The 24,603-nt window shown below is 35.7% G+C and overlaps 1 protein-coding gene and 21 non-coding genes across 25 annotated transcripts in view; 21 read left to right on the top strand and 1 right to left on the bottom strand.

Annotated features, from left to right (window-relative positions):
* The first annotated feature begins 56 nt into the window (after positions 1–56).
* trnai-aau lies at positions 57–130 on the top strand. Its single transcript has one exon. It is a non-coding gene; the product is annotated as a tRNA-Ile (tRNA).
* Positions 131–511: 381 nt separating this feature from the next.
* Positions 512–585, top strand: trnai-aau. Its single transcript has one exon. It is a non-coding gene; the product is annotated as a tRNA-Ile (tRNA).
* Positions 586–967: 382 nt separating this feature from the next.
* Positions 968–1,041, top strand: trnai-aau. Its single transcript has one exon. It is a non-coding gene; the product is annotated as a tRNA-Ile (tRNA).
* Positions 1,042–1,651: 610 nt separating this feature from the next.
* Positions 1,652–1,725, top strand: trnai-aau. The gene has a single exon. It is a non-coding gene; the product is annotated as a tRNA-Ile (tRNA).
* Positions 1,726–2,335: 610 nt separating this feature from the next.
* On the top strand, positions 2,336–2,409 carry trnai-aau. The gene has a single exon. It is a non-coding gene; the product is annotated as a tRNA-Ile (tRNA).
* A 377-nt stretch (positions 2,410–2,786) lies between these two features.
* Positions 2,787–2,860, top strand: trnai-aau. The gene has a single exon. It is a non-coding gene; the product is annotated as a tRNA-Ile (tRNA).
* A 610-nt stretch (positions 2,861–3,470) lies between these two features.
* trnai-aau lies at positions 3,471–3,544 on the top strand. Its single transcript has one exon. It is a non-coding gene; the product is annotated as a tRNA-Ile (tRNA).
* Positions 3,545–3,698: 154 nt separating this feature from the next.
* trnai-aau lies at positions 3,699–3,772 on the top strand. The gene has a single exon. It is a non-coding gene; the product is annotated as a tRNA-Ile (tRNA).
* A 154-nt stretch (positions 3,773–3,926) lies between these two features.
* On the top strand, positions 3,927–4,000 carry trnai-aau. Its single transcript has one exon. It is a non-coding gene; the product is annotated as a tRNA-Ile (tRNA).
* A 383-nt stretch (positions 4,001–4,383) lies between these two features.
* On the top strand, positions 4,384–4,457 carry trnai-aau. Its single transcript has one exon. It is a non-coding gene; the product is annotated as a tRNA-Ile (tRNA).
* Positions 4,458–4,611: 154 nt separating this feature from the next.
* trnai-aau lies at positions 4,612–4,685 on the top strand. The gene has a single exon. It is a non-coding gene; the product is annotated as a tRNA-Ile (tRNA).
* An 840-nt stretch (positions 4,686–5,525) lies between these two features.
* trnai-aau lies at positions 5,526–5,599 on the top strand. The gene has a single exon. It is a non-coding gene; the product is annotated as a tRNA-Ile (tRNA).
* A 154-nt stretch (positions 5,600–5,753) lies between these two features.
* Positions 5,754–5,827, top strand: trnai-aau. The gene has a single exon. It is a non-coding gene; the product is annotated as a tRNA-Ile (tRNA).
* A 154-nt stretch (positions 5,828–5,981) lies between these two features.
* On the top strand, positions 5,982–6,055 carry trnai-aau. Its single transcript has one exon. It is a non-coding gene; the product is annotated as a tRNA-Ile (tRNA).
* Positions 6,056–6,437: 382 nt separating this feature from the next.
* trnai-aau lies at positions 6,438–6,511 on the top strand. Its single transcript has one exon. It is a non-coding gene; the product is annotated as a tRNA-Ile (tRNA).
* Positions 6,512–6,665: 154 nt separating this feature from the next.
* trnai-aau lies at positions 6,666–6,739 on the top strand. Its single transcript has one exon. It is a non-coding gene; the product is annotated as a tRNA-Ile (tRNA).
* A 154-nt stretch (positions 6,740–6,893) lies between these two features.
* On the top strand, positions 6,894–6,967 carry trnai-aau. Its single transcript has one exon. It is a non-coding gene; the product is annotated as a tRNA-Ile (tRNA).
* A 154-nt stretch (positions 6,968–7,121) lies between these two features.
* trnai-aau lies at positions 7,122–7,195 on the top strand. The gene has a single exon. It is a non-coding gene; the product is annotated as a tRNA-Ile (tRNA).
* Positions 7,196–7,578: 383 nt separating this feature from the next.
* Positions 7,579–7,652, top strand: trnai-aau. Its single transcript has one exon. It is a non-coding gene; the product is annotated as a tRNA-Ile (tRNA).
* Positions 7,653–7,807: 155 nt separating this feature from the next.
* trnai-aau lies at positions 7,808–7,881 on the top strand. Its single transcript has one exon. It is a non-coding gene; the product is annotated as a tRNA-Ile (tRNA).
* Positions 7,882–8,035: 154 nt separating this feature from the next.
* On the top strand, positions 8,036–8,109 carry trnai-aau. The gene has a single exon. It is a non-coding gene; the product is annotated as a tRNA-Ile (tRNA).
* Positions 8,110–14,396: 6,287 nt separating this feature from the next.
* The window catches only part of htr4 (5-hydroxytryptamine receptor 4), a 137,438-nt gene continuing 127,231 nt past the window's right edge, over positions 14,397–24,603 (bottom strand). For all 4 annotated transcript variants that reach the window (XM_044127247.1, XM_044127245.1, XM_044127246.1 and 1 more), the window contains one exon: positions 14,397–15,682. Coding sequence is in view for 3 of the 4 variants with exons in the window: in XM_044127245.1 (XP_043983180.1) it covers positions 15,595–15,682 (88 nt within the window). In the remaining variant the exon portion in view is untranslated. The remainder of the gene's footprint in view (positions 15,683–24,603) is intronic.

Below are 24,603 nucleotides of genomic sequence, written 5' to 3'. Positions count from 1 at the left end.
TTGTATCAAGATCATGTATGTTTTACATATATCAATGAAAACTCACACTGACGTATGGCCGGTTAGCTCAGCTGGTCAGAGCGTGGTGCTAATAACGCCAAGGCCATGGGTTCAATCCCCATACTGGCCAACAGACATGAATATATTTTCAGAAAATAAGTCTTCAAAACAGAAGAAGGCTTAAATTTTACGCATGTTGATTTTTATAAACATTACAATATAAGCGCTTGTATCAAGATCATGTATGTTTTACATATATCAATGAAAACTCACACTGACGTATGGCCGGTTAGCTCAGCTGGTTAGAGCGTGGTGCTAATAACGCCAAGGCCATGGGTTCAATCCCCATACTAGCCAACTGAAATCTATATTTCTTTCAGAAAATAAGTCTTCAAAACAGAAGAAGGCTTAAACTTTTATGCATGTTGATTTTATAAACATTACAATATAAGCTCTTGTATCAAGATCATGTATGTTTTACATATATCAATGAAAACTCACACTGACGTATGGCCGGTTAGCTCAGCTGGTCAGAGCGTGGTGCTAATAACGCCAAGGCCATGGGTTCAATCCCCATACTGGCCAACTGAAATGTATAATTTTTCAGAAAATAAGTCTTCAAAACAGAAGAAGGCTTAAACTTTTACGCATGTTGATTTTTATAAACATTACAATATAAGCGCTTGTATCAAGATCATGTATGTTTTACATATATCAATGAAAACTCACACTGACGTATGGCCGGTTAGCTCAGCTGGTTCAGGCGTGGTGCTAATAACGCCAAGGCCATGGGTTCAATCCCCATACTGGCCAACTGAAATGTATAAATTTTCAGAAAATAAGTCTTCAAAACAGAAGAAGGCTTAAACTTTTACGCATGTTGATTTTTATAAACATTACAATATAAGTGTTTGTATCAAGATCATGTATGTTTTACATATATCAAAGAAAACTCACACTGACGTATGGCCGGTTAGCTCAGCTGGTCAGAGCGTGGTGCTAATAACGCCAAGGCCATGGGTTCAATCCCCATACTGGCCAACTGAAATGTATAATTTTTCAGAAAATAAGTCTTCAAAACAGAAGAAGGCTTAAAATTTTTCGCATGTTGATTTTTATAAACATTACAATATAAGCTCTTGTATCAAGATCATGTATGTTTTACATATATCAAAGAAAACTCACACTGACATATGGCAGTTAGCTCAGCTGGTCAGAGCGTGGTGCTAATAACGCCAAGGCCATGGGTTCAATCCCCATACTGGCCAACTGAAATGTATAAATTTTCAGAAAATAAGTCTTCAAAACAGAAGAAGGCTTAAACTTTTACGCATGTTGATTTTTTATAAACATTACAATATAAGCACTAGTATCAAGATCATGTATGTTTTACAGATATCAATGAAATCTCACACTGACGTATGGCCGGTTAACTCAGCTGGTCAGAGCGTGGTGCTAATAACGCCAAGGCCATGGGTTCAATCCCCATACTGGCCAACTGAAATGTATAATTTTTCAGAAAATAAGTCTTCAAAACAGAAGAAGGCTTAAACTTTTACGCATGTTGATTTTTATAAACATTACAATATAAGCGCTTGTATCAAGATCATGTATGTTTTACATATATCAATGAAAACTCACACTGACTTATGGCCGGTTAGCTCAGCTGGTCAGAGCGTGGTGCTAATAACGCCAAGGCCATGGGTTCAATCCCCATACTGGCCAACAGAAATGTATAATTTTTCAGAAAATAAGTCTTCAAAACAGAAGAAGGCTTAAACTTTTACGCATGTTGATTTTTATAAACATTACAATATAAGCGCTTGTATCAAGATCATGTATGTTTTACATATATCAAAGAAATCTCACACTGACGTATGGCCGGTTAGCTCAGCTGGGCAGAGCGTGGTGCTAATAACGCCAAGGCCATGGGTTCAAGCCCCATACTGGCCAACTGAAATGTATATTTTTTCAGAAAATAAGTCTTCAAAACAGAAGAAGGCTTAAACTTTTACGCATGTTGATTTTTATAAACATTACAATATAAGCACTAGTATCAAGATCATGTATGTTTTACATATATCAATGAAAACTCACACTGACGTATGGCCGGTTAGCTCAGCTGGTCAGAGCGTGGTGCTAATAACGCCAAGGCCATGGGTTCAAGCCCCATACTGGCCAACAGAAATGTATAATTTTTCAGAAAATAAGTCTTCAAAACAGAAGAAGGCTTAAACTTTTACGCATGCTGATTTTTATAAACATTACAATATAAGCGCTTGTATCAAGATCATGTATGTTTTACATATATCAATGAAAACTCACACTGACATATGGCCGGTTAGCTCAGCTGGTGAGAGCGTGGTGCTAATAACGCCAAGGCCATGGGTTCAATCCCCATACTGGCCAACTGAAATGTATATTTTTTCAGAAAATAAGTCTTCAAAACAGAAGAAGGCTTAAACTTTTACGCATGTTGATTTTTATAAACATTACAATATAAGCGCTTGTATCAAGATCATGTATGTTTTGCATATATCAATGAAAACTCACACTGACGTATGGCCGGTTAGCTCAGCTGGTCAGAGCGTGGTGCTAATAACGCCAAGGCGTTCAATCCCCATACTGGCCAACTGAAATGTATATTTTTTCAGAAAATAAGTCTTCAAAACAGAAGAAGGCTTAAACTTTTACGCATGCTGATTTTTATAAACATTACAATATAAGCGCTTGTATCAAGATCATGTATGTTTTACATATATCAATGAAAACTCACACTGACGTATGGCCGGTTAGCTCAGCTGGTCAGAGCGTGGTGCTAATAACGCCAAGGCCATGGGTTCAATCCCCATACTGGCCAACTGAAATGTATAATTTTTCAGAAAATAAGTCTTCAAAACAGAAGAAGGCTTAAACTTTTACGCATGCTGATTTTTATAAACATTACAATATAAGCGCTTGTATAAATATCATGTATGTTTTACATATATTAATGAAAACTCACACTGACATATGGCAGGTTAGCTCAGCTGGTCAGAACGTGGTGCTAATAACGCCAAGGCCATGGGTTCAATCCCCATACTGGCCAACTGAAATGTATAATTTTTCAGAAAATAAGTCTTCAAAACAGAAGAAGGCTTAAACTTTTACGCATGTTGATTTTTATAAACATTACAATATAAGCGCTTGTATCAAGATCATGTATGTTTTGCATTTATCAATGAAAACTCACACTGACTTATGGCCGGTTAGCTCAGCTGGTTAGAGGGTGGTGCTAATAACGCCAAGGCCATGGGTTCAATCCCCATACTGGCCAACAGAAATGTATAATTTTTCAGAAAATAAGTCTTCAAAACAGAAGAAGGCTTAAACTTTTACGCATGTTGATTTTTATAAACATTACAATATAAGCGCTTGTATCAAGATCATGTATGTTTTACATATATCAAAGAAATCTCACACTGACGTATGGCCGGTTAGCTCAGCTGGTCAGAGCGTGGTGCTAATAACGCCAAGGCCATGGGTTCAATCCCCATACTGGCCAACTGAAATGTATATTTTTTCAGAAAATAAGTCTTCAAAACAGAAGAAGGCTTAAACGTTTACGCATGTTGATTTTTATAAACATTACAATATAAGCACTAGTATCAAGATCATGTATGTTTTACATATATCAATGAAAACTCACACTGACGTATGGCCGGTTAGCTCAGCTGGTCAGAGCGTGGTGCTAATAACGCCAAGGCCATGGGTTCAATCCCCATACTGGCCAACAGAAATGTATAATTTTTCAGAAAATAAGTCTTCAAAACTGAAGAAGGCTTAAAAGTTTACGCATGTTGATTTTTATAAACATTACAATATAAGCCCTTGTATCAAGATCATGTATGTTTTACATATATCAATGAAAACTCACACTGACGTATGGCCGGTTAGCTCAGCTGGTCAGAGCGTGGTGCTAATAACGCCAAGGCCATGGGTTCAATCCCCATACTGGCCAACAGAAATGTATAATTTTTCAGAAAATAAGTCTTCAAAACAGAAGAAGGCTTAAACTTTTACGCATGTTGATTTTTATAAACATTACAATATAAGCGCTTGTATCAAGATCATGTATGTTTTGCATATATCAATGAAAACTCACACTGACGTATGGCCGGTTAGCTCAGCTGGTTAGAGCGTGGTGCTAATAACGCCAAGGCCATGGGTTCAATCCCCATACTAGCCAACTGAAATGTATATTTCTTTCAGAAAATAAGTCTTCAAAACAGAAGAAGGCTTAAACTTTTATGCATGTTGATTTTTATAAACATTACAATATAAGCGCTTGTATCAAGATCATGTATGTTTTACATATATCAATGAAAACTCACACTGACGTATGGCCGGTTAGCTCAGCTGGTCAGAGCGTGGTGCTAATAACGCCAAGGCCATGGGTTCAATCCCCATACTGGCCAACTGAAATGTATAATTTTTCAGAAAATAAGTCTTCAAAACAGAAGAAGGCTTAAACTTTTACGCATGTTGATTTTTATAAACATTACAATATAAGCGCTTGTATCAAGATCATGTATGTTTTACATATATCAATGAAAACTCACACTGATGTATGGCCAGTTAGCTCAGCTGGTTAGAGCGTGGTGCTAATAACGCCAAGGCCATGGGTTCAATCCCCATACTGGCCAACTGAAATGTATATTTTTTCAGAAAATAAGTCTTCAAAACAGAAGAAGGCTTAAAATTTTGCGCATGTTGATTTTTATAAACATTACAATATAAGCGCTTGTATCAAGATCATGTATGTTTTACATATATCAAAGAAAACTCACACTGACGTATGTCCGGTTAGCTCAGCTGGTCAGAGCGTGGTGCTAATAACGCCAAGGCCATGGGTTCAATCCCCATACTGGCCAACTGAAATGTATATTTTTTCAGAAAATAAGTCTTCAAAACTGAAGAAGGCCTAAACTTTTACGCATGTTGATTTTTATAAACATTACAATATAAGCGCTTGTATCAAGATCATGTATCTTTTACATATATCAATGAAAACTCACACTGACGTATGGCCGGTTAGCTCAGCTGGTCAGAGCGTGGTGCTAATAACGCCAAGGCCATGGGTTCAAGAACCATACTGGCCAACTGAAATGTATAATTTTTCAGAAAATAAGTCTTCAAAACAGAAGAAGGCTTAAACTTTTACGCATGTTGATTTTTATAAACATTACAATATAAGCGCTTGTATCAAGATCATGTATGTTTTACATATATCAATGAAAACTCACACTGACTGACGTATGGCGGTTAGCTCAGCTGGTCAGAGCGTGGTGCTAATAACGCCAAGGCCATGGGTTCAATCCCCATACTGGCCAACTGAAATGTATATTTTTCAGAAAATAAGTCTTCAAAACAGAAGAAGGCTTAAACTTTTACGCATGTTGATTTTTATAAACATTACAATATAAGCGCTTGTATCAAGATCATGTATGTTTTACATATATCAATGAAAACTCACACTGACGTATGGCCGGTTAGCTCAGCTGGTCAGAGCGTGGTGCTAATAACGCCAAGGCCATGGGTTCAATCCCCATACTGGCCAACTGAAATGTATATTATTTCAGAAAATAAGTCTTCAAAACAGAAGAAGGCTTAAACTTTTACGCATGTTGATTTTTATAAACATTACAATATAAGCGCTTGTATCAAGATCATGTATGTTTTACATATATCAATGAAAGCTCACACTGACGTATGGCCGGTTAGCTCAGCTGGTCAGAGCGTGGTGCTAATAACGCCAAGGCCATGGGTTCAATCCCCATACTGGCCAACTGAAATGTATATTTTTTCAGAAAATAAGTCTTCAAAACAGAAGAAGGCTTAAACTTTTACGCATGCTGATTTTTATAAACATTACAATATAAGCGCTTGTATCAAGATCATGTATGTTTTACATATATCAATGAAAACTCACACTGACGTATGGCCGGTTAGCTCAGCTGGTCAGAGCGTGGTGCTAATAACGCCAAGGCCATGGGTTCAATCCCCATACTGGCCAACTGAAATGTATAATTTTTCAGAAAATAAGTCTTCAAAACAGAAGAAGGCTTAAATTTTACGCATGCTGATTTTTATAAACATTACAATATAAGCGCTTGTATCAAGATCATGTATGTTTTACATATATCAATGAAAACTCACACTGACGTATGGACGGTTAGCGCAGCTGGTCAGAGCGCGTGGTGCTAATAACGCCAAGGCCATGGGTTCAATCCCCATACTGGCCAACTGAAATGTATATTTTTCAGAAAATAAGTCTTCAAAACAGAAGAAGGCTTAAACTTTTACGCATGCTGATTTTTATAAACATTACAATATAAGCGCTTGTATCAAGATCATGTATGTTTTACATATATCAATGAAAACTCACACTGACATATGGCCGGTTAGCTCAGCTGGTCAGAGCGTGGTGCTAATAACGCCAAGGCCATGGGTTCAATCCCCATACTGGCCAACTGAAATGTATATTATTTCAGAAAATAAGTCTTCAAAACAGAAGAAGGCTTAAACTTTTACGCATGTTGATTTTTATAAACATTACAATATAAGTGCTTGCATCAAGATCATGTATGTTTTGCATATATCAATGAAAACTCACACTGACGTATGGCCGGTTAGCTCAGCTGGTCAGAGCGTGGTGCTAATAACGCCAAGGCCATGGGTTCAATCCCCATACTGGCCAACTGAAATGTATATTTTTTCAGAAAATAAGTCTTCAAAACAGAAGAAGGCTTAAACTTTTACGCATGTTGATTTTTATAAACATTACAATATAAGCACTAGTATCAAGATCATGTATGTTTTACATATATCAATGAAAACTCACACTGACGTATGGCCGGTTAGCTCAGCTGGTCAGAGCGTGGTGCTAATAACGCCAAGGCCATGGGTTCAATCCCCATACTGGCCAACTGAAATGTATAATTTTTCAGAAAATAAGTCTTCAAAACAGAAGAAGGCTTAAACTTTTACGCATGTTGATTTTTATAAACATTACAATATAAGTGCTTGCATCAAGATCATGTATGTTTTGCATATATCAATGAAAACTCACACTGACGTATGGCCGGTTAGCTCAGCTGGTCAGAGCGTGGTGCTAATAACGCCAAGGCCATGGGTTCAATCCCCATACTGGCCAACTGAAATGTATAATTTTTCAGAAAATAAGTCTTTAAAACAGAAGAAGGCTTAAACTTTTACGCATGTTGATTTTTATAAACATTACAATATAAGCGCTTGTATCAAAATCATGTATGTTTTACATATACCAATGAAAACTCACACTGACGTATGGCCGGTTAGCTCAGCTGGTTAGAGCGTGGTCCTAATAACGCCAAGGCCATGGGTTCAATCCCCATACTTGCCAACTGAAATGTATATTTTTTTCAGAAAATAAGTCTTCAAAACAGAAGAAGGCTTAAACTTTTACGCATGTTGATTTTTATAAACATTACAATATAAGTGCTTGTATCAAGATCATGTATGTTTTACATATATCAATGAAAACTCACACTGACGTATGGCCGGTTAGCTCAGCTGGTCAGAGCGTGGTGCTAATAACGCCAAGGCCATGGGTTCAATCCCCATACTGGCCAACAGAAATGTATATTTCTTTCAGAAAATAAGTCTTCAAAACAGAAGAAGGCTTAAACTTTTACGCATGTTGATTTTTATAAACATTACAATATAAGCGCTTTTATCAAGATCATGTATGTTTTACATATATCAATGAAAACTCACACTGACGTATGGCCGGTTAGCTCAGCTGGTCAGAGCGTGGTGCTAATAACGCCAAGGCCATGGGTTCAATCCCCATACTGGCCAACTGAAATGTATATTTTTTCAGAAAATAAGTCTTCAAAACAGAAGAAGGCTTAAACGTTTACGCATGCTGATTTTTATAAACATTACAATATAAGCGCTTTTATCAAGATCATGTATGTTTTACATATATCAATGAAAACTCACACTGATGTATGGCCGGTTAGCTCAGCTGGTCAGAGCGTGGTGCTAATAACGCCAAGGCCATGGGTTCAATCCCCATACTGGCCAACTGAAATGTATATTTTGTGTGAATAGAATAAAATCTACAGCTCACAAGCTTTTTCACATGAACTGCTGTTTTTGTATTTTTTTGTTTATAAGAAAACACTGAAAACACACAGTAGAGTTGATGAGAGCTCCCTCAGTTGTCTTTGAAGAGTCTCTAAAATCCTGCATGAGCCACTTGTATTTGGCTGCTGTGGGTGGTCTCACAAAATCCATCTATTTCCTAGAGGGGAAGGAGTTTTGTCATTTTGAAGAGATTGAACTTGTCATCAACAGAAAACAGAGCGAAACAAACAACTGCTGTTTCTTCTCAACTCTCAGTTAAAGGCACATTCACCCATTTTGTTAGCCTTAAGCAGGCACAGAAAATAGATCTCTTCAGATATGCATCTTGTTTAGAAACTAAAACAGTTTTTCATTTAAATAAATTTTGCATTAAGAATATATTCTTTTCAGTTCAATGTAGCATATATAAGGTTTACATATATGAGGAGAAAAACAATGACATTATAACTTTTGACAAAAGTGTGTTACCACTGTCAGTCTGTCAGACAGATTAGATGAAAATTTAAGGAGTAGAAAATCAAGATTGCCTCTGCAATTAATTCACTGAGTACTAAAATAATTTTCCTTTTCAGGTTTCTAAAGACGTTAGAAAGCTAAGTTGCTGTACCTTAGAAATGAGCTATTGAATACAATCAAACAAATTTTAAATGTTAATTTTTAAATAGCTGTAATATCGCTGGATCAGCTGTAATACCGGCCATCCTATCAAATACTAAAAAAATGCATGTCACTTCTTTTTTTACAAAGTCATTTTATTTGTTGGGTTCATTTTATTAATGTTTACATCTAAAATGAAAAAAAAGATCATAGAGAATCAGTTGGAATTAAAAAATCAGTTAATCAGTTAATTTAAGCTACCTCCTGTATTACTGATCTTTTCCACCTATCCATCTCCACACTCATTATTAGCCTTCTGAACTGTGCTTCTTACTGCACTACTCCGGTAATATAATCAGGTGAGAATTCCCACAGGTTGCTCTCCTCCTTCACAGTCTATCTATCTGAGAGGGATTCCATCGTAAGTTATTGCTAATTGAATACCAAGTTCTCACATAAGGAATTGCTTTCATCTTCTATGGCTCTGTTGTGAAAACTCAATTATTTGGAGCACAGCAATGGGAATAATTTCCTCTTGTATATCAAAGGTAGACTGAACTGTTTCTGCCTGTTTCATTCATTCTTACTGTGTGCTGTTCTGTCCTCCTCCGTCTTCTGTGTGGCTATAGATTCCCAACTGATGTGCTGGGTCTGCTGTGGGTAGAATTATATATATAATTTTAAAATCTGACTGTAAAAAGCCATCTGCTAACAATTTACATTACAAGTTTTGCTTTGACCATTCTTTTACTCTTTTTGTTTTTCCTTAAAGAATTTTTCAAAACAAAGCAGCAGTTTACTTGCAATTTCCACCTGACATAACCTGCAGATTTTTTTTCAACTTTGACACAAAGAATGAAGGTTTTGCTAAAGGTTTTCTCAAAGTCTAAACGTGCACAGTAAAGTGTGCTGTAGAGAAGGTTTTCTGTGGTCAGAAATGACAGAAAAGAATAGGTGAACAAATCCAGCAGCACTGAATAATCAGAAGGGTTACCAAAAGGAACCTCAGCTTCTAATGCTGGGGGGATATAATTTAATCCTCCACAAATTATAAATGGTGGAAAATATGAATTGAATTTATTTGTAGATTTCAATTAAAATGGTTTTGAAATAAAACTTACCTGGTCTTGAATCAGTGTGAAAGATCCATTCTCCAGCTGAACCTGTCTGTACCAAAATGTGTTTTTTTTTTCCTTTACCAATGGGTGGCTTTCACAGAAAGATGTCCAGAAACTGTATCTGGTTATCTGTAAAGTCCCAGAGCCAGGAGTGTAATTCTTGGTTCGTTAGTGTTTCATTTAGAGTTTCCTCAGCTTAAAGCAGAGGTGCAATTACTCAAATGCCAGTCCTGCATCTTTCCTTGGTTGAACACACCTGATTTAAATTAATGAATTATTATGTGCAAATCTTCAAACCAGTAACAACTTGAGTTTGAGACTCAGACTCGAGTTACACTTAATTTACAATGTGAAAAGACTTCAGGTTTGAATTAGACTTGTGGTCTATAGACTTTTGCATTAAACTTGGATTCCTAGTCTGAGACTCGAGTGTTAGTTACATGTATAAGGACATTTGCTATGTTAGCAACAGATTTCAGCTCTGACTGACAATACTTATCTGTGCAAACTTTGATGTGAAAGGATGCGCCTGATTGTCAACTTGTGATATTAATGGATTATAGTGTGGTAATGGCTTATATATGATATGTTCATGTCAAAAATTATAGATTATAGTAGCTGAATTTGCTGTCCATATTATCCTCATATGGACAGCAAATATATGTTTGTAAAAAAAAAAAATCCATTATATAATTTTACATTAATCACTTCAGCTATGTGGCCTGAAGTTGAGTTAAAGAGATACAGTTTCTCTGTAACTTGCTAAGGGACATTTACTCATATATTAGTGGGGTGGAGCTATATACAGGATATATAACTCTCTATATACTTTTCTCTACTTCAGCTCTAAATTCAAACCTGTACACCACTTTCTTTTTAATTGTATTATGGATTATCATATTCCATAAACTAAGGTCTCTAAATTATTAATTGGCCTGAGGGTATGTGAACTTTTCACCAGCAATGTGTCTGTTTATGATGAAATATATTAAAATCTAAACTCTCTTTATTTGGCAACTACGATTTGTTGAATTATTTTTCTGCTTACTAATTTGAATTTCTGTATTTTAAAACAAGTGTGTGGATTTAGTATTGTAGAACGGATTATTTCCATTTGTTCTGTATCTTGCGGATTCCTCATTGGAGCCATTTTTGGTGCATACTAGAGTAATTGCCTTAGCAGTGACTTTTGCTGTTCAAGAGAAGAACTGCAGGGAGTGCAGCACATCTTTATGATGAGAAAGTCACAACTGAGTCATTACTGAAGTCACAACATGAAGTCATGAGTCATTCTCCAGGGACAAAAACTTAAATTTGGCCTTTTGCTTTAATAGGATCTGCAGTGCTAATCTTTAAATGCACGAAGAAATAGTTCTTTCCAGGTAAAAATGGCCACATATTCAGTTCAAAAAACACAACTGAAGATATACACTTTAGGCCTACAAACAAGTACCCAGTATAAGGCAATTATAATTTTCGCATTGTGAAACCAAGGTATTTTTGGCACAAGAGTACAAGATGTGTTTGAATTATTTCGAGAATGCATGAGATTTTTCTCTCAGAGTTGTGAAATGGAGTGTAACATGTTTCCCTTTTATCCATTACCGTTAAGCATCTCTGTTAAGAAGTTGTCCTTTTTGTGCGTTATCTTTATGAGATTTCTTTGCTGACCTGCTGATTTAATCTTTCAGAGAGCCTTCATGGTGTCACGGTGTATTGCAGAAAAGTGAAAACTGAGAGAAAGATCTTGCCTTAGTCTCCTCAGGTGAAATAAGCCCTTTAATGACATTTTCATCAGCGAGGTATGTCTGACACCAACAGTGTTGTTGAACCCACAAAGACAGTCAACATCAGGCTTATCTGCACCTCCTTAGTCTTTAATTAGTCGAATTGTCAAATAGCAGCAGAATAAAGTCCTACACATTTCAGCTCCATGAAATAGAAGCTTTTTATCTCCTTGAGAATAATTATTTTGTGCTGTCAAAATAAATACAGAAGATGTCTATAAAATTAATTATTAGATTCCTTAGAACTGCTGTTTCTTTTTCATTTTATTTACACATTGAGAAGGAATATTGAGGGGAAAACTTGTGGAGTCAGAAAGAAATAGCAATCTCTGAAAGACATTTTTGCATATTTGTTAAGTTCGTCCAGCAAAAACATTATCAGGAATAAAACTTAAGATAGATTGGAATAGTTCTGTAGATGTAAAATGAAAAAGTAAGTTAAAAGATTAAAGTTTACAATGTTTTTTTTTTTTTTTTAGAAAAGACATGATAAAAAAATCAAACAGCATTGATGTTCATTAGACAATTTTACAATTTTTTTTTTTCTAAATAATGCCTACTAGGATACATTTATTATCAAATGTCTTAGATTAAAACAAATTATAAAAAAAAAAAAATCTGTGGATGTTGATAAAACAATGACTATCAAGCTTGATCCTACTTTGTAAATAAAGTAACATAAACGATGTATAATTGATTGACAGTAATAGTAATAAATGATTACACTTACTGGCTTTTCATATTAAATTACGGTAATGTTAGAGAACATGTTAGCAGTACATTTTAAATTATTTCCAGTTATGCTTTAAGGTCTAATAATGCATTTAATTTCTCTAATAATGTTAAACAATGCTAGTTTTGATGAATATCTTAGACAGATACAAGTCATGCTAGAACTAGCAGAAGGCGATGAAAACCTAAAAATTGGAGCCAAAAAAAAACATCCCTGCTCTCTATCAGTTAGGTAGTAGATGATAGAACTGTAAGAAACTGGTTTCTCTACATATTGTGTTAAGGAGGAAGATTAATAGAGTTTTTGAAGGATTTTTATAAACAGAACAACATGGAGTTCTGCTGTTCTTTTTAACAGGATTTAAGGGTATTGTTCTGCTCAACAATTTAAAATAAAGGAGGAATTTAGTTCCTTAGATGACTTTGGAAAGCCAGCCAATAATCTGGGGAGATGTACCGATTTTTATCTTTCCAGGAAGAAAACTCTCAGATTTTGTTGGTTGAACACCACTCACCTCCAGGTCATCATCACATGAAAACCTTAAGCTCAAAGAATTATCTCTAATGAAGCAAAGGCTTTGAAGACATAAAATGGATTTTACAGATCTCCTCGGTGGATGAAAACTCTTTGAAGTAGTGGTAAAAATGAAAAAAATGAAGACTTTTCACCTGAACATCTTTCCATTTAGAGTAACGCTGTCTTCTCAATTCCTGTCAGCCTCAAGTTGCAGGATGATCCCTTTGAATCCTTCACATGTTCTCTGGTTTGACCGGAGCTCCATCTCGTGATGTGTCTATTGCGTCTACAAATTGTCTTCAGTCAAGATCCTTAGTTTGCTAAACTCCATTAAGGTAGGTGAGCATGAACTTATAATTTTAGACTGTTGACTTCCCACTAAGCATGAGAGAAAAATGCAGAGATGTAGACGCACTGACTGACATTCAACCGTAACCTCAAGATGCCATGGAAACTGCAATTGCTCAAAAGGGATGTTATTAAGTTGTTTTTAAAATAACACCATCTTTTTGCATGTTGTCAGGAAGTTTAATTAAATTTGTTGCCTTTGTTTAAAGATGTTTGTTGACCAAGTGAACTTTGAAATGAGAAATACTATCACTTTACACTTTAAATTTCAATGTGTTTTTTATCAGGATTCTATGAAATAGGTTGACAAAATAAAGAAAGAACATGATACAAAGTTTCAAGCTTTTTACTCTTTCATACCTTAACATAAAATTCTGAAATCTTCTCTAATGAATCCCTAATCATTGCTAATTTATGCCACCATGGTAACCACTGGAAAATCATTTCACTATCTATTTTTCCATTGTTTCTCGAAATATGTATGAAAATAGGTTGGCTAAATGCTTGAATGCTTTGATACCCGCTACTTTTTTTGTCATTTGTCACTTTGCAATCACAGATCTAACAGATTTATTGGAATTTTATGTAATAAAGCAAAATATAATGAGTGCATGGAAAAGTATACATGGTTTTTAACATTGTTTACAAATATAAGTTTGAAATTTACTCACAATCTCCACTGTCATTTATTTAACTGCTTGCAACAAGACCAAATGTACTAACGTTTAATTTGGCAAGAGTACTGCACAATTGTCTTCCAGTGAAAAAAGGAACCAATAGATAGCAATTGATATCAAAGCTTTAGAATATTTGAATGGGCAGAAGTTCCAGTTGCTTTATTTAATTTGATTCTTTGAAATCAAGAAACTACCCCAGAATGTCTTTCATCCAATTAAGCAGCAGAAACTCTAGAGTGCAAATGGCACCTGTTGTTTCTTATGACATTTTGCTTCCTTATAACTATGAATGGCCTGTTAATCCCCCCATCCCCAAAACTTTGACTAAGAGATGAAGCATGTAAGGAAATGACAAGAGAAAAAAAGACCACAACTGTGTTTAAAAAAGGACAAGTTTGTATTATGAGTACAAGAAAACATTTTTGCTTTAGTGTTATGTTTCCTTGAATAAAACACACTGAAAGTCCTCCAGTACATTCTTCATCTGAACCTCCAAGGTGAGCACAGATCCAGGGGAGTACATGGTGTATCTAGAAGGAGCAAAGCAATGTTGGACAATGAAAAAAACAAAAAAACAAATCCCATACATACACATGAATCACATTATAGGAGGTGTATGCACACACCAGAAATCTACTTAAAAGCATCTCAAGAGATGCACAAAGCAGCAAACAAAAAAACAAAAACAAAAAAAAAACTAGAAATGTAATCACATAAAAAGAACAAGCACACAGTGCTCTAACATCGTTCAGAAATCTGTTGAATCATTCATGAGCAGCTTCAATAGGTCAAGGTCCTCTTAACTTTTTGCAGTGAAACATAAAACATTCAGATGAGCGTGGGGAGTAATAAACTCAGGAGTGCTAGCGGTCTTTATGATAATGCACTTGGACAGTTTAGATCAAGGATTTAATTCAGCCTTGGAAACCCTGTTTTCCTTTTATCTTGGGGAGGATTCAACAGAGCTAGGAAGCTTTGACCTCTGAGAAAATCTGTTTTATTCCCGGAAAAGAAAACACACGTGATATCTAAGTGATGTTCAACAAGGACAAAAAAATGTTCTGGGCTTATCTCTTCTTGCTTCTGGAGCTCATTTCTCCCAACCTACCTGGTCAAATACCAAAGAACAACCTTTAAAAATCTAAAGTAAAGTTTTTCTGTCACTAGAAAACAACAGAGAGCATCATAAAATAATCAGATACAAGTCCAATGTATGTGTATGAAAATCACTTTGGCAATGAAGTTCACCTCTACAACTCTCCAGCACAGTAAGTTTCTCCCACACTCTACACCACAGCTGCTGGTTCTGCACATTACAAGATGAACACAGAGTGTGACTGGGCCAGCTCAGGCTCTGCAGTTCTGCAGACGAGAACACTAACACATTACCCAGCATTAGAGAAATGTTAAGCTGGTTTCAAGCACCCTGCACACGAAGAGACCCCAGAGAAACTTAGGTTAAGTTTTGACTGAGCTGTAAATTCAGTGGCAGTGTCTCACTCATTCTCTGGATCCCTACAGTCCTTCCTGTGATCCGAGTTGCCATCCCACTCTGGGTGTGCGAAGGCTGCTGCGTTCCTTTCAGGACTGCATTGACACTTTGAGAGCCAAGGCTGTTGGAGTTGCGACTGTGGGTTCTCTGTTCGTCACAAGCAGGACTCGCGGGAGCCGATGTTTGTGTGCAGAGGCTTCTTATTCTGCTCTTTGTGATTTCCGTTGTGAAGAACAGAATATCTGAGTGGAGAAAAGGGAAGGGGAGTGATGGGACAAAGAAAAATCATAAAGATTAAGTTAAAGAATGCGCAATTAACAACTTTTCAAGGCAAAAAGTGAAATCCAAAAATAGCTACCAGTCACAACTTTCATAATATTTTTATGGGAGATGTCTTCTATGTTCAGTATAGTAAGAAATTCCTTAAATTATTTAAAAAAGCAGAGTACATGAAGAGAAACGCGAACGAGAGAAATGCCTACAGTGCTTCTCTGTGCTCTCATGAAAAGAGTAGTCACTCCTGACACTCCCTTGTGCTTTTTATTTTATGCCTGTCAAAGTGTGTTTCTGTAGCTTTGGCATATGGCTGAAAATACAATCTAAAATTCACACTTTATGTTATGTCTAGACATAACTTCAGATCATCCTTTCAACTTGATATCTACATGTGCTCTGTAAGCTCGCTGAGCCCCACTCGGACGGAGGTGCAATCTGAAAATTGTGAGATTCAGATAACAACCTGTACATGTCATTTGAATCGCAAAATATTAAAAAATGTTTCTTTATTCCACTAATTGAACTGAATCACTAAACCAAATCCAGGGCATGAGGTGGTATTACCACATTTTTGTGTGTTTAAACCAGAGTTTGTTTTTTACGATAAAAAGAATTAAATATTTACAATACTTGAACATGAATAAACTTCCTGTTTTGTTTTATTTTATTGAAACTTTCCCACATTGTCATATAATTAAGTTCCAGAATCAACTGGGTGTAAATGATACTTGAATATGTTATGAAATATTGCTCTCACATAGCTTTGAAAAGTCTGCTAGAAAAGAAAGAAACTGGGAAAAAGACTATAATAGTATTTTAAAAATGACTAGTATTATGAGTACAAGAAAGCATTTTGATTAAACTGTTTCTCAGTGACCCAAAGTCCTCTCTCAGACAAAAGTACATTTTTTTATTTCCTATTTATCCTCTTTGCTAATGCAAAGATGTTTTTATTACCATAGGACATTTTGTCCTAGCTGTTATTTTTAGCAGTATTGCCACAAGTGTGGCATTTGGGTTTCAAAGCATACCGTTGACTGACTTAAAAAAGACAGTCAATTTGAAAATTTCTTTTCAAATTTTAGGCCCATCTCCAAACTTGGGCTCCTTTTAAAAATATTGGAATTTTATTTTACCAAATTTTAAAGAGAAATTGCATTCTTGGGAAGGTTCATTCTGGTTTTTAAAAGCTTGAAAACATTGGATCTACTCTTTCAAGAATTTTAATGATATATTTTGGCAACTGATGCTAATAATTACTTTTAGACAACACAGTTGCCTTTGAAACAGTGGATGGTGGCATCATGATTTCTATTTTGGTGCCAGTGTTTAGAGATGTCTTCTATGTTTAGGGTGCAGCTCCTTGAAGGATTTCAGTCTTACCTGACTGACAGAAATTGAGTTCTGTCAGTCTTTTAAATGAGTTTGTGTTGTGCCCGGTCTATACTAGGATTCCTTCTTTTTTTCTCTCTCTATCTCTGTATGCCGTGGGGTTCCATTTTGAGAAATTTTGGATATTAATTTTATTGACGCTGATGATTGTCAAGTCTACATTCCTTTGAAAAATATATTCTCACGTTGTTAAGCTTTCAGTTTTTGAGCTTCTATGATGAAATGACAGTTCACATTATTTATTCCACATGGCCTTTGTGACACCAGCATGTTAATTTTTGCTCTTTGACTCCACATTTGAAGTCCACTGCCACTCAAATCTGTAGAAAAAAGCTTTCCCAGCTGCAACAAATTGGCCAAATCAAAATCATTTTGTCCAGGCATGATTTTGAAAAGATCGTTATTGCCTGCCTTGATTATTGTAATGCACTATATTTCTGGGTCAGACTGGCTGCCCTCTCTCGAATTCAACTTGTCTAAAATGCAGCTGCCCATCATTCCTGAGCTGCCTGCTCTTCATTGGCTCCCCGTGTGCCACAAAACTGATTTCAAAATAATCTTTTTATTCTTAAAACATTTCAGTGGACTTGCTCCACTTCACTTTTCATATTTGCTTCACTCATACTCTCCTTCACAGACTCCAAGGTGAGTGGACCAGCTGCTCTTGGCCTTTCCGAAGTTTGAAGGTGATCAGGTTTTGGCAGCTGCAGTCTTGAAGTTATGGAACAAGGCAGGCTCCTTCACTTTTGTCTTTTATTTTTTGTTTAATGCTCATCTTTTTTATACATGACATAGCATGAGACATTATTCTTTTCATTGAGAGTTGTATTGTTGTTGTATTGTCTAACATTGCTTTTTCAGTTTTCACTTTAGTTTCTATTTTTAATTTATTCTCCTAAAATACATAACCTTAGTTAACTGTTTGTTGTTTTGAATGTGGTTTATAAATAAATCGGATTGGCTTCAGAAATTAAGATTCCCAATTCTGGAGTTAGTCACGACGTAAGAAGCAAAGTTATCTAGTGTTGGTCCTCTATGTACCAGAAAACCTTAAAACATTGCATGCTCTGTGAAACTTGTAAAGCAGTCAGATTCAAATTTAAGTATCTGGCGTGTGCCAAACTAATCGCTTAGGGAAAAAAAAATTTATCTGTCAAAACAATCTTTCATCAGAAAACAAGCACACAGTAGAATATTTAGAACAAAACATGTCAAGACAGCTTTAAGTGAAATATGAGAAAAGAAAATAGGTATTTGGACCGGCCTACAGATCTGCTAGCCTCAAAACATTTGTATTAGAAATGTGCTTCACAGCACACAGGCAAGCTTACATGTTATTCTATACATACAACATGAATGCTGGAAATAGCAACCTAGCTTTTCCTTCTCTGTGTGTGTGTGTGTGTCAGAAAGAGCTCACCTCAGGCTAAAACCATTACAAGCTGTTTAGACAAACACCCCAACCAAAGACACTTCCTGCTGCCAAACTGGCCATGAAATACACCTTTCAGACAGCCACCAACATTTAGGGCTTTGCTGAAAGAAACAGGCTTCAGATTCTCACCGAAGCAGAACACAAAATTGCTCCCACATTGCAGCGTTAAACCTTTAAACAGTTTCACTGTTGTGCTCTGAAAGTGAGCACACTGATGCTTAAAAAAACAGTCACAATCAGTGCAACTGCCAGTAAATTTATGAAAAGCTTCAGCTGAGCTTTTGACCAGATGCAAGTCACATAGCTGCATTCATGTGTAATACGTTATGTAACTCCTGAAATATAAGGGATTAGTTTTTTGTTAATTGAATAACAATTGCTTTGGCAGTGTGCTAATCTGTAGTGCAGTGTATTTAGAATCATTGCACAAAGCTCAAGTGATTCTATAAATGAAATGATGCAGTGATCTGTTTTGTTAGAGTCAGCAGAATGGGAAAAAAAAAACACATTATTGACCCAGTAAGTCCTACAGAATCAAATTTAATCCTGTAGTTACCGCAATATAGCCATGTGACTTTTAGAGGTCTGAAATAAACTCAAGCAATTGAGTGGGAAAATAATGGCGGTGGGTAAATGTTGGTGTATTTCCATTGGATATTTAACTTTAAAAAAATGGTAACATAAAATGTGGCAAAGATTTGGACTCTTTTATAAGGTTTTTGACAGATGGATTCTTATAAAAGAGTTCAGGTCAGCAAGTTTAACAACACTAACAAGAAATGTGTGGTTTGAGAAGTGGATGGAAAAAAATCTCAACAAGAAAATTCCCCTAAACTAACTGGGCTGACAGAATCATGTTGTGGTTGTTACTTTGTATTTACATTCTGATTCTTCCTGGGTCACTTACTATTGCTGATTATGTATTGTCAAAGTAGTTACGCCTTTGAATTGAGTTTCTCAGAAGCTCGGCTGGGGACCGAAGCTGTTAAATAGGTATTGCATCGTATCCGCACCCGTTAAGGCACGCTAAGGTTTAGTTGCCATGGGAGTTTCAAGGATTCCTCAGACTTTCACGAATGACTCAAAGCAACACTCTAAGTGTGTGTTTGATGAGGGAAAAATAAGGCTCAAAAAAGTCAATCTTACATAATACCCCCTTTTCAAATTCCTCAATTCACTATGCTGCTTCCAAGCTCTTGTCAGCACTTTGACCCTGCTTCTACGCCCAACATAACAAATTGTTTTCAATATAGATGAGGGAAGTCCATGACTTGACAGAGCAGGGCTGTTTTGGTACACACTATCATTCAGGACTTGGACCTCCAGGATACAGGACATAGATTTGCCAAAAAATCAAAACTTAAACTTCAAACTTCAGCAAAAAAAAAACAGTGAAAGCTTAAGTGATGTCATATGTGTACATGAGCAATGCTGGGTACAAAATTTGGTTAGGACACTATGTACAAAGACTATGTGGAGTCATTTGGAGCATATATTTAATTTAATACTTGGATCAAATGAAACTCCAAAGCAGGACATGTGGCTTGATCCATACAGTGTTTATCTGTGGTTTTATTTGTACACAGCTGAGCCAACAGGCCAACTGGCAGAGCAAGAGACAGGATGGAGATTTGTTTAATGAGGCCAGAGGAGAGACACAGTGAGACAGAAGGCCCGGATCACAAGCAGACTAAACATTTCTACATATTTCAGGCAGCAATGTGGCAAACATTCATCTTGATGAAGTCTCGCTGATGAAGACTTTGAGCTGTCTGCACAGCAGACTCTGACATCTGACGCTACATGTGGAGGAGGTGGGAAGTATAGATCTATCTGTCTATTACAGCAACATTACCTCCAGATGAGTGTTATGTAATTTTTAAGAAAATTGATAAAAGGTGATTTTAAATCTAAAACCACGTAATCACATATTCTGAGCTCCTAATGACACAGATTTCATCTACTGAGAAAGAAGTTAGTTCTAGAAGCTGCATAATGCTCTTCATTGAAGCAAAGAGCTTGGTTTTACATTAATCTCTTATTACATTATTAATTCTTTAAGCTGTTGAGATGCAGTCTGGCATTTATTTAAATGCAAACAAAACACTATGAAAAAGTCTTTATTAATTGCTGGTCTTGTATTCACCGAGGGAACAAACTTTCCTGAAAATGTTTAGAGGTTTTATACAACAGAACTTGTGATGTATTTTCAGATCATTATCTAACTATTTTCAAGGGATTGCTTGGTTTCTTAAATATTAAATAATTAATGAATTAAGTAGTTGGACCAGTGTTGTGTTTTTTGTGTGTGCACTTTGTTCCATTTTTTGATAGAAATTGTGAAAAATAACTTCTTTGTTCTTTGAGATCATCGACTGTGCTTTAGCACAGAGATTCCCAAATAGTGTTTAGCTGAAATGCTAGTAAACAGTAGATAACAGCAGAAAGATGATGCATTTTCCCTGTTCTGTGTCAGGTTTTAATCCAAAATACAAGACGTTTTGATACACCTTCTTTTAGATCTGACACTTACTGCTTTGTCCACAACTTTTCTGATATAATAATTATTTTAAGCCCGTTCAGGATAAAATTTTAACATTTTCTCCTGAACTGTATTGAAAGTGAGTCATAAATACAATCAAGTCCAAAGGAAAACTTTGAAAGGTGTTCAGAGTCTGAAGAAAAACTGACAAAGACAACCTAAACAGATTAGAAAATGAGTTCTGACTGATTGGAGCCAAAACAGAAACAATTATTCTGATATTGTGGTTTTACACTGTATAGTATTTTTAAAATAGCTATGCCATTAGTAGCAAAGCTTTTGTCATTAATGAATTTGTCTTTTGGACCATGTCTATGCTTTTATAGAAAGAGGGATATAGCAGAGCATGGCTACTGTTAATAAGGGAATGAAGACAGAGTCCTTAGAGCTACAGGACAAAGCAGCTGGATTTCATTTGTTATAACATGTTGAAAAGAAAGAAAAGTGATTGTAAAAATCCACAACTTTTATTCAATTGTAAGCTATCTATGATGTTCAATAAGTTGAAAAGTACAATGCTATTTCTCTGATACATGCAGACACTTATTAATTAAGTGGATAAGGGATCAACCCTTCAGTCACTCTCCTAGATTACAGCAAATGAGGGTGAGAGCCTACAAATGTAAGTCCCGAGTGTTACTACTTTTACATCACATAAAGGGCTGTTCTTACTAAATCCTGATTAAACACATGTTCATTCTTCTTAGTTATTAAACTAGAGTCATGCAAGTAGGAGCAGGTTTTAATCATGATGGTGAGAGTTGTTCGTAAAGTTAAATATGCTACTAAAGTTTACATAAAAATACAATATAACCTGAAGTCTCGCTTCAATTTAATATCAATATTAATATCGATATTAATCAATATCGATATTAATATTGCAAAACAGTGTTAATTATTCTTAATTAATATTAAATAAAGAAAAATAAGAAAAAAATTGTTAGTCTTGATATCATTTAACTAACATGTCTTATTTGCCCCACACAGTCATAGCAATCTAAATAAAATCTGTTGTTTTTGTAGCCTCATTCCTATAAATATCCATGAGCACACAATACCCTCCGGCCTACAGCGTAAGCTACTCTTTAATATATTGGATATATTTGATAAAAAGCTAAAACATTTTAGAGGTATTAGTTTCTTCTGTGACATGCAAAATTAAAAGCAACAAAAGCAGGCAAGATACATTTACGACCTGCTCAACTTTGCACGACACTAACTAGTGATATAATAATCTGTCTTATGTCAGATTTATTGCAGTTCATGCAAAAGCTTCATAGACATAGGCTTTTGGTCCTCTCGTTCAGCTGCATTAACCTCAGGATTAACCTTCTGGAAATGAAAAGGGCATGGCTCTTGTCCTTATGTTGTTTAGTCTGTTCATAAAGGACATTTTAGCAAAGTATGATTAAATGGTAAAAGTGCTCCTGGAGATGCTTAACCAAGGTTAATATATGGGTTAATACAGTGGGAACACACAATGGGATAACAATCTGACCAGATTAAGCATGGCAGGGAATTTCCATATCTAGATATGCCTAAATATAGGATTCATTGTAAAACAAATATGTTAAAGAGGTAACTATAATGGGAATAATTTTGGTGTTTTGTCATTATTATTTTTTAGTTTAATTTCAAATCCATAGAAAAATCCATGACTTTTAGGAAAAAAAACCCCACAAACCCAACAGTGTTACCATGTCTACTTTATCCTGAGTGGATCAGAGAAGAATGGAGCCCATCACAATCTTGATTCATTTTATGTGTGGAGAACAGCCATAACGTCAATCCATGCAGACCAAGAAGACTTAAAGCCAGAAACACGAGGCAACAGAGCTGTCCACTAAACCTGCGATTTGAAATGTAGTACCTAATCCCTAAGCAAAAAATACTTTCCAGGATGGTTAAACCTGCAACACAAAACCCTTTTTATCTGGCTGTTTCCACTGTATTGGTGATGAGCTCACAGTATTTACAGTATTTTATACATATATATATATATATATATATATATATATATATATATATATATATGGTGAAATTGAAAAGTAACTATTTTATGCCAATTTTGCTCACTAGTGGTAAAATCTCCAACTTATATATTTAAAGATGAATGTTGAAAGTCCTTTTTTCTTTTCAGTCCTTCACTCTTTTGATTAGCTCTCTGTCAAACTCCTCTGGTGATTAGCTGAGATTCTTCTGGTCCCTCTCATTCAGACTATGCTACTTCACCAAATGATATGAACCTCTGAGGTCCATCTTGATATTTTAATTAGAGAACAACCAAGATGTTCATCAGGGAAGATAAGTGAGGTCAAGTTAACCCTCCTGTACTGCCTTTTAGCTACCTGGGAAGAAATTTACAAAAGTGAATCCTGAACTAATATTGAAAACAAATCTAATTGAAAAGAGCAACACTGAAAGTCTTCATAGCTTTACACAACAGAATACACAAGTTTAGTGGTGTAATTTAGGGTTATCTTACCCTATACTTCTGCTTCATGCTGTGTTAGAAACGACTCTCTCACATCCTCTACGCAGAAGTTTAATGTTTTTCAGGTCTGAATAGACTAGAGCATCACAATCAGAAAGCTTTTTCCCTCTTTCTGTCTTTTTTTGCCTTTGTGGTGTTAAGTGTGTGTTGTTGACCAAGAAAACATTTAAGAGACAAGTTAAGTCTCTCAGACACATAGTACTTGAAACAAAAGCATCTTACTGAGAAATGAATTCATATCCTGCTGTGATGCTGATGATAGGGAAGAAGAGGAACAGTAGGTACAAAAGCCTTGAGTTCAAGGAGAAAAGAGATTATGGCAGAGGATTAGTGAAAAGAAGTCTGCTTCAAGCGCAGCAACACAATAGAAAAATATGCATTTTATTTTGACAAAAGAATTGGCAACTTTTAAGAGATTTGAAGAAATAAAGCAAGAATAGTTGAAGCCCAAAGTGTGTGAAGTTGTTTGTCTTAAAGGTATTGAGAAAAGTTTGCAAGAAAGAAGAGATGTCTTGATAGTATAATTAATTATATTTAAAAGTACCACTACCTCTCAGGAAGCATTATATTAATGTCTTACAACAATAAAGGGTTTTATTTTCATGTTTTTTGTCTATGGGAAGAAGGTCAGAAAGAATCCACACATGGGTACATCATGAAAAATCCATACTGAAATAAAACAGATCGACACAGAAAACCCAGAACATTCTTGCTGCAAGCCACTACCAACCATGCAGCCCATAACATTATACTTTTTATTACAAAATAGTGCTAATCAAAACTAGATACCCCGAAATAAAATAGTCTTGACAATTGCAATCACAAGTCATCTGGTTAGGGATTTGATCCTTTAATTTTAATATAAAGAGAGCTGTTCTGTGAAGGCTTTAGAGACACAACTATAAACCAAAGGTGCTCCAGTGAAATTAGAGCTGCAGTTTGGTCAATATGGGGTAGAAGAGTAACTCTGCATATCATCATCAACATGGTGAGAGTAGCATGTGCTCCTACAAAAAACAAAAAA

This window comes from Gambusia affinis, linkage group LG09, assembly GCF_019740435.1.
Source record: "Gambusia affinis linkage group LG09, SWU_Gaff_1.0, whole genome shotgun sequence".
In the NCBI taxonomy this organism is placed as follows: Eukaryota; Metazoa; Chordata; class Actinopteri; order Cyprinodontiformes; family Poeciliidae; genus Gambusia; species Gambusia affinis.
Note: the sequence above shows the minus strand (reverse complement) of the source record. Positions and strands in the feature narration are given on the sequence as shown.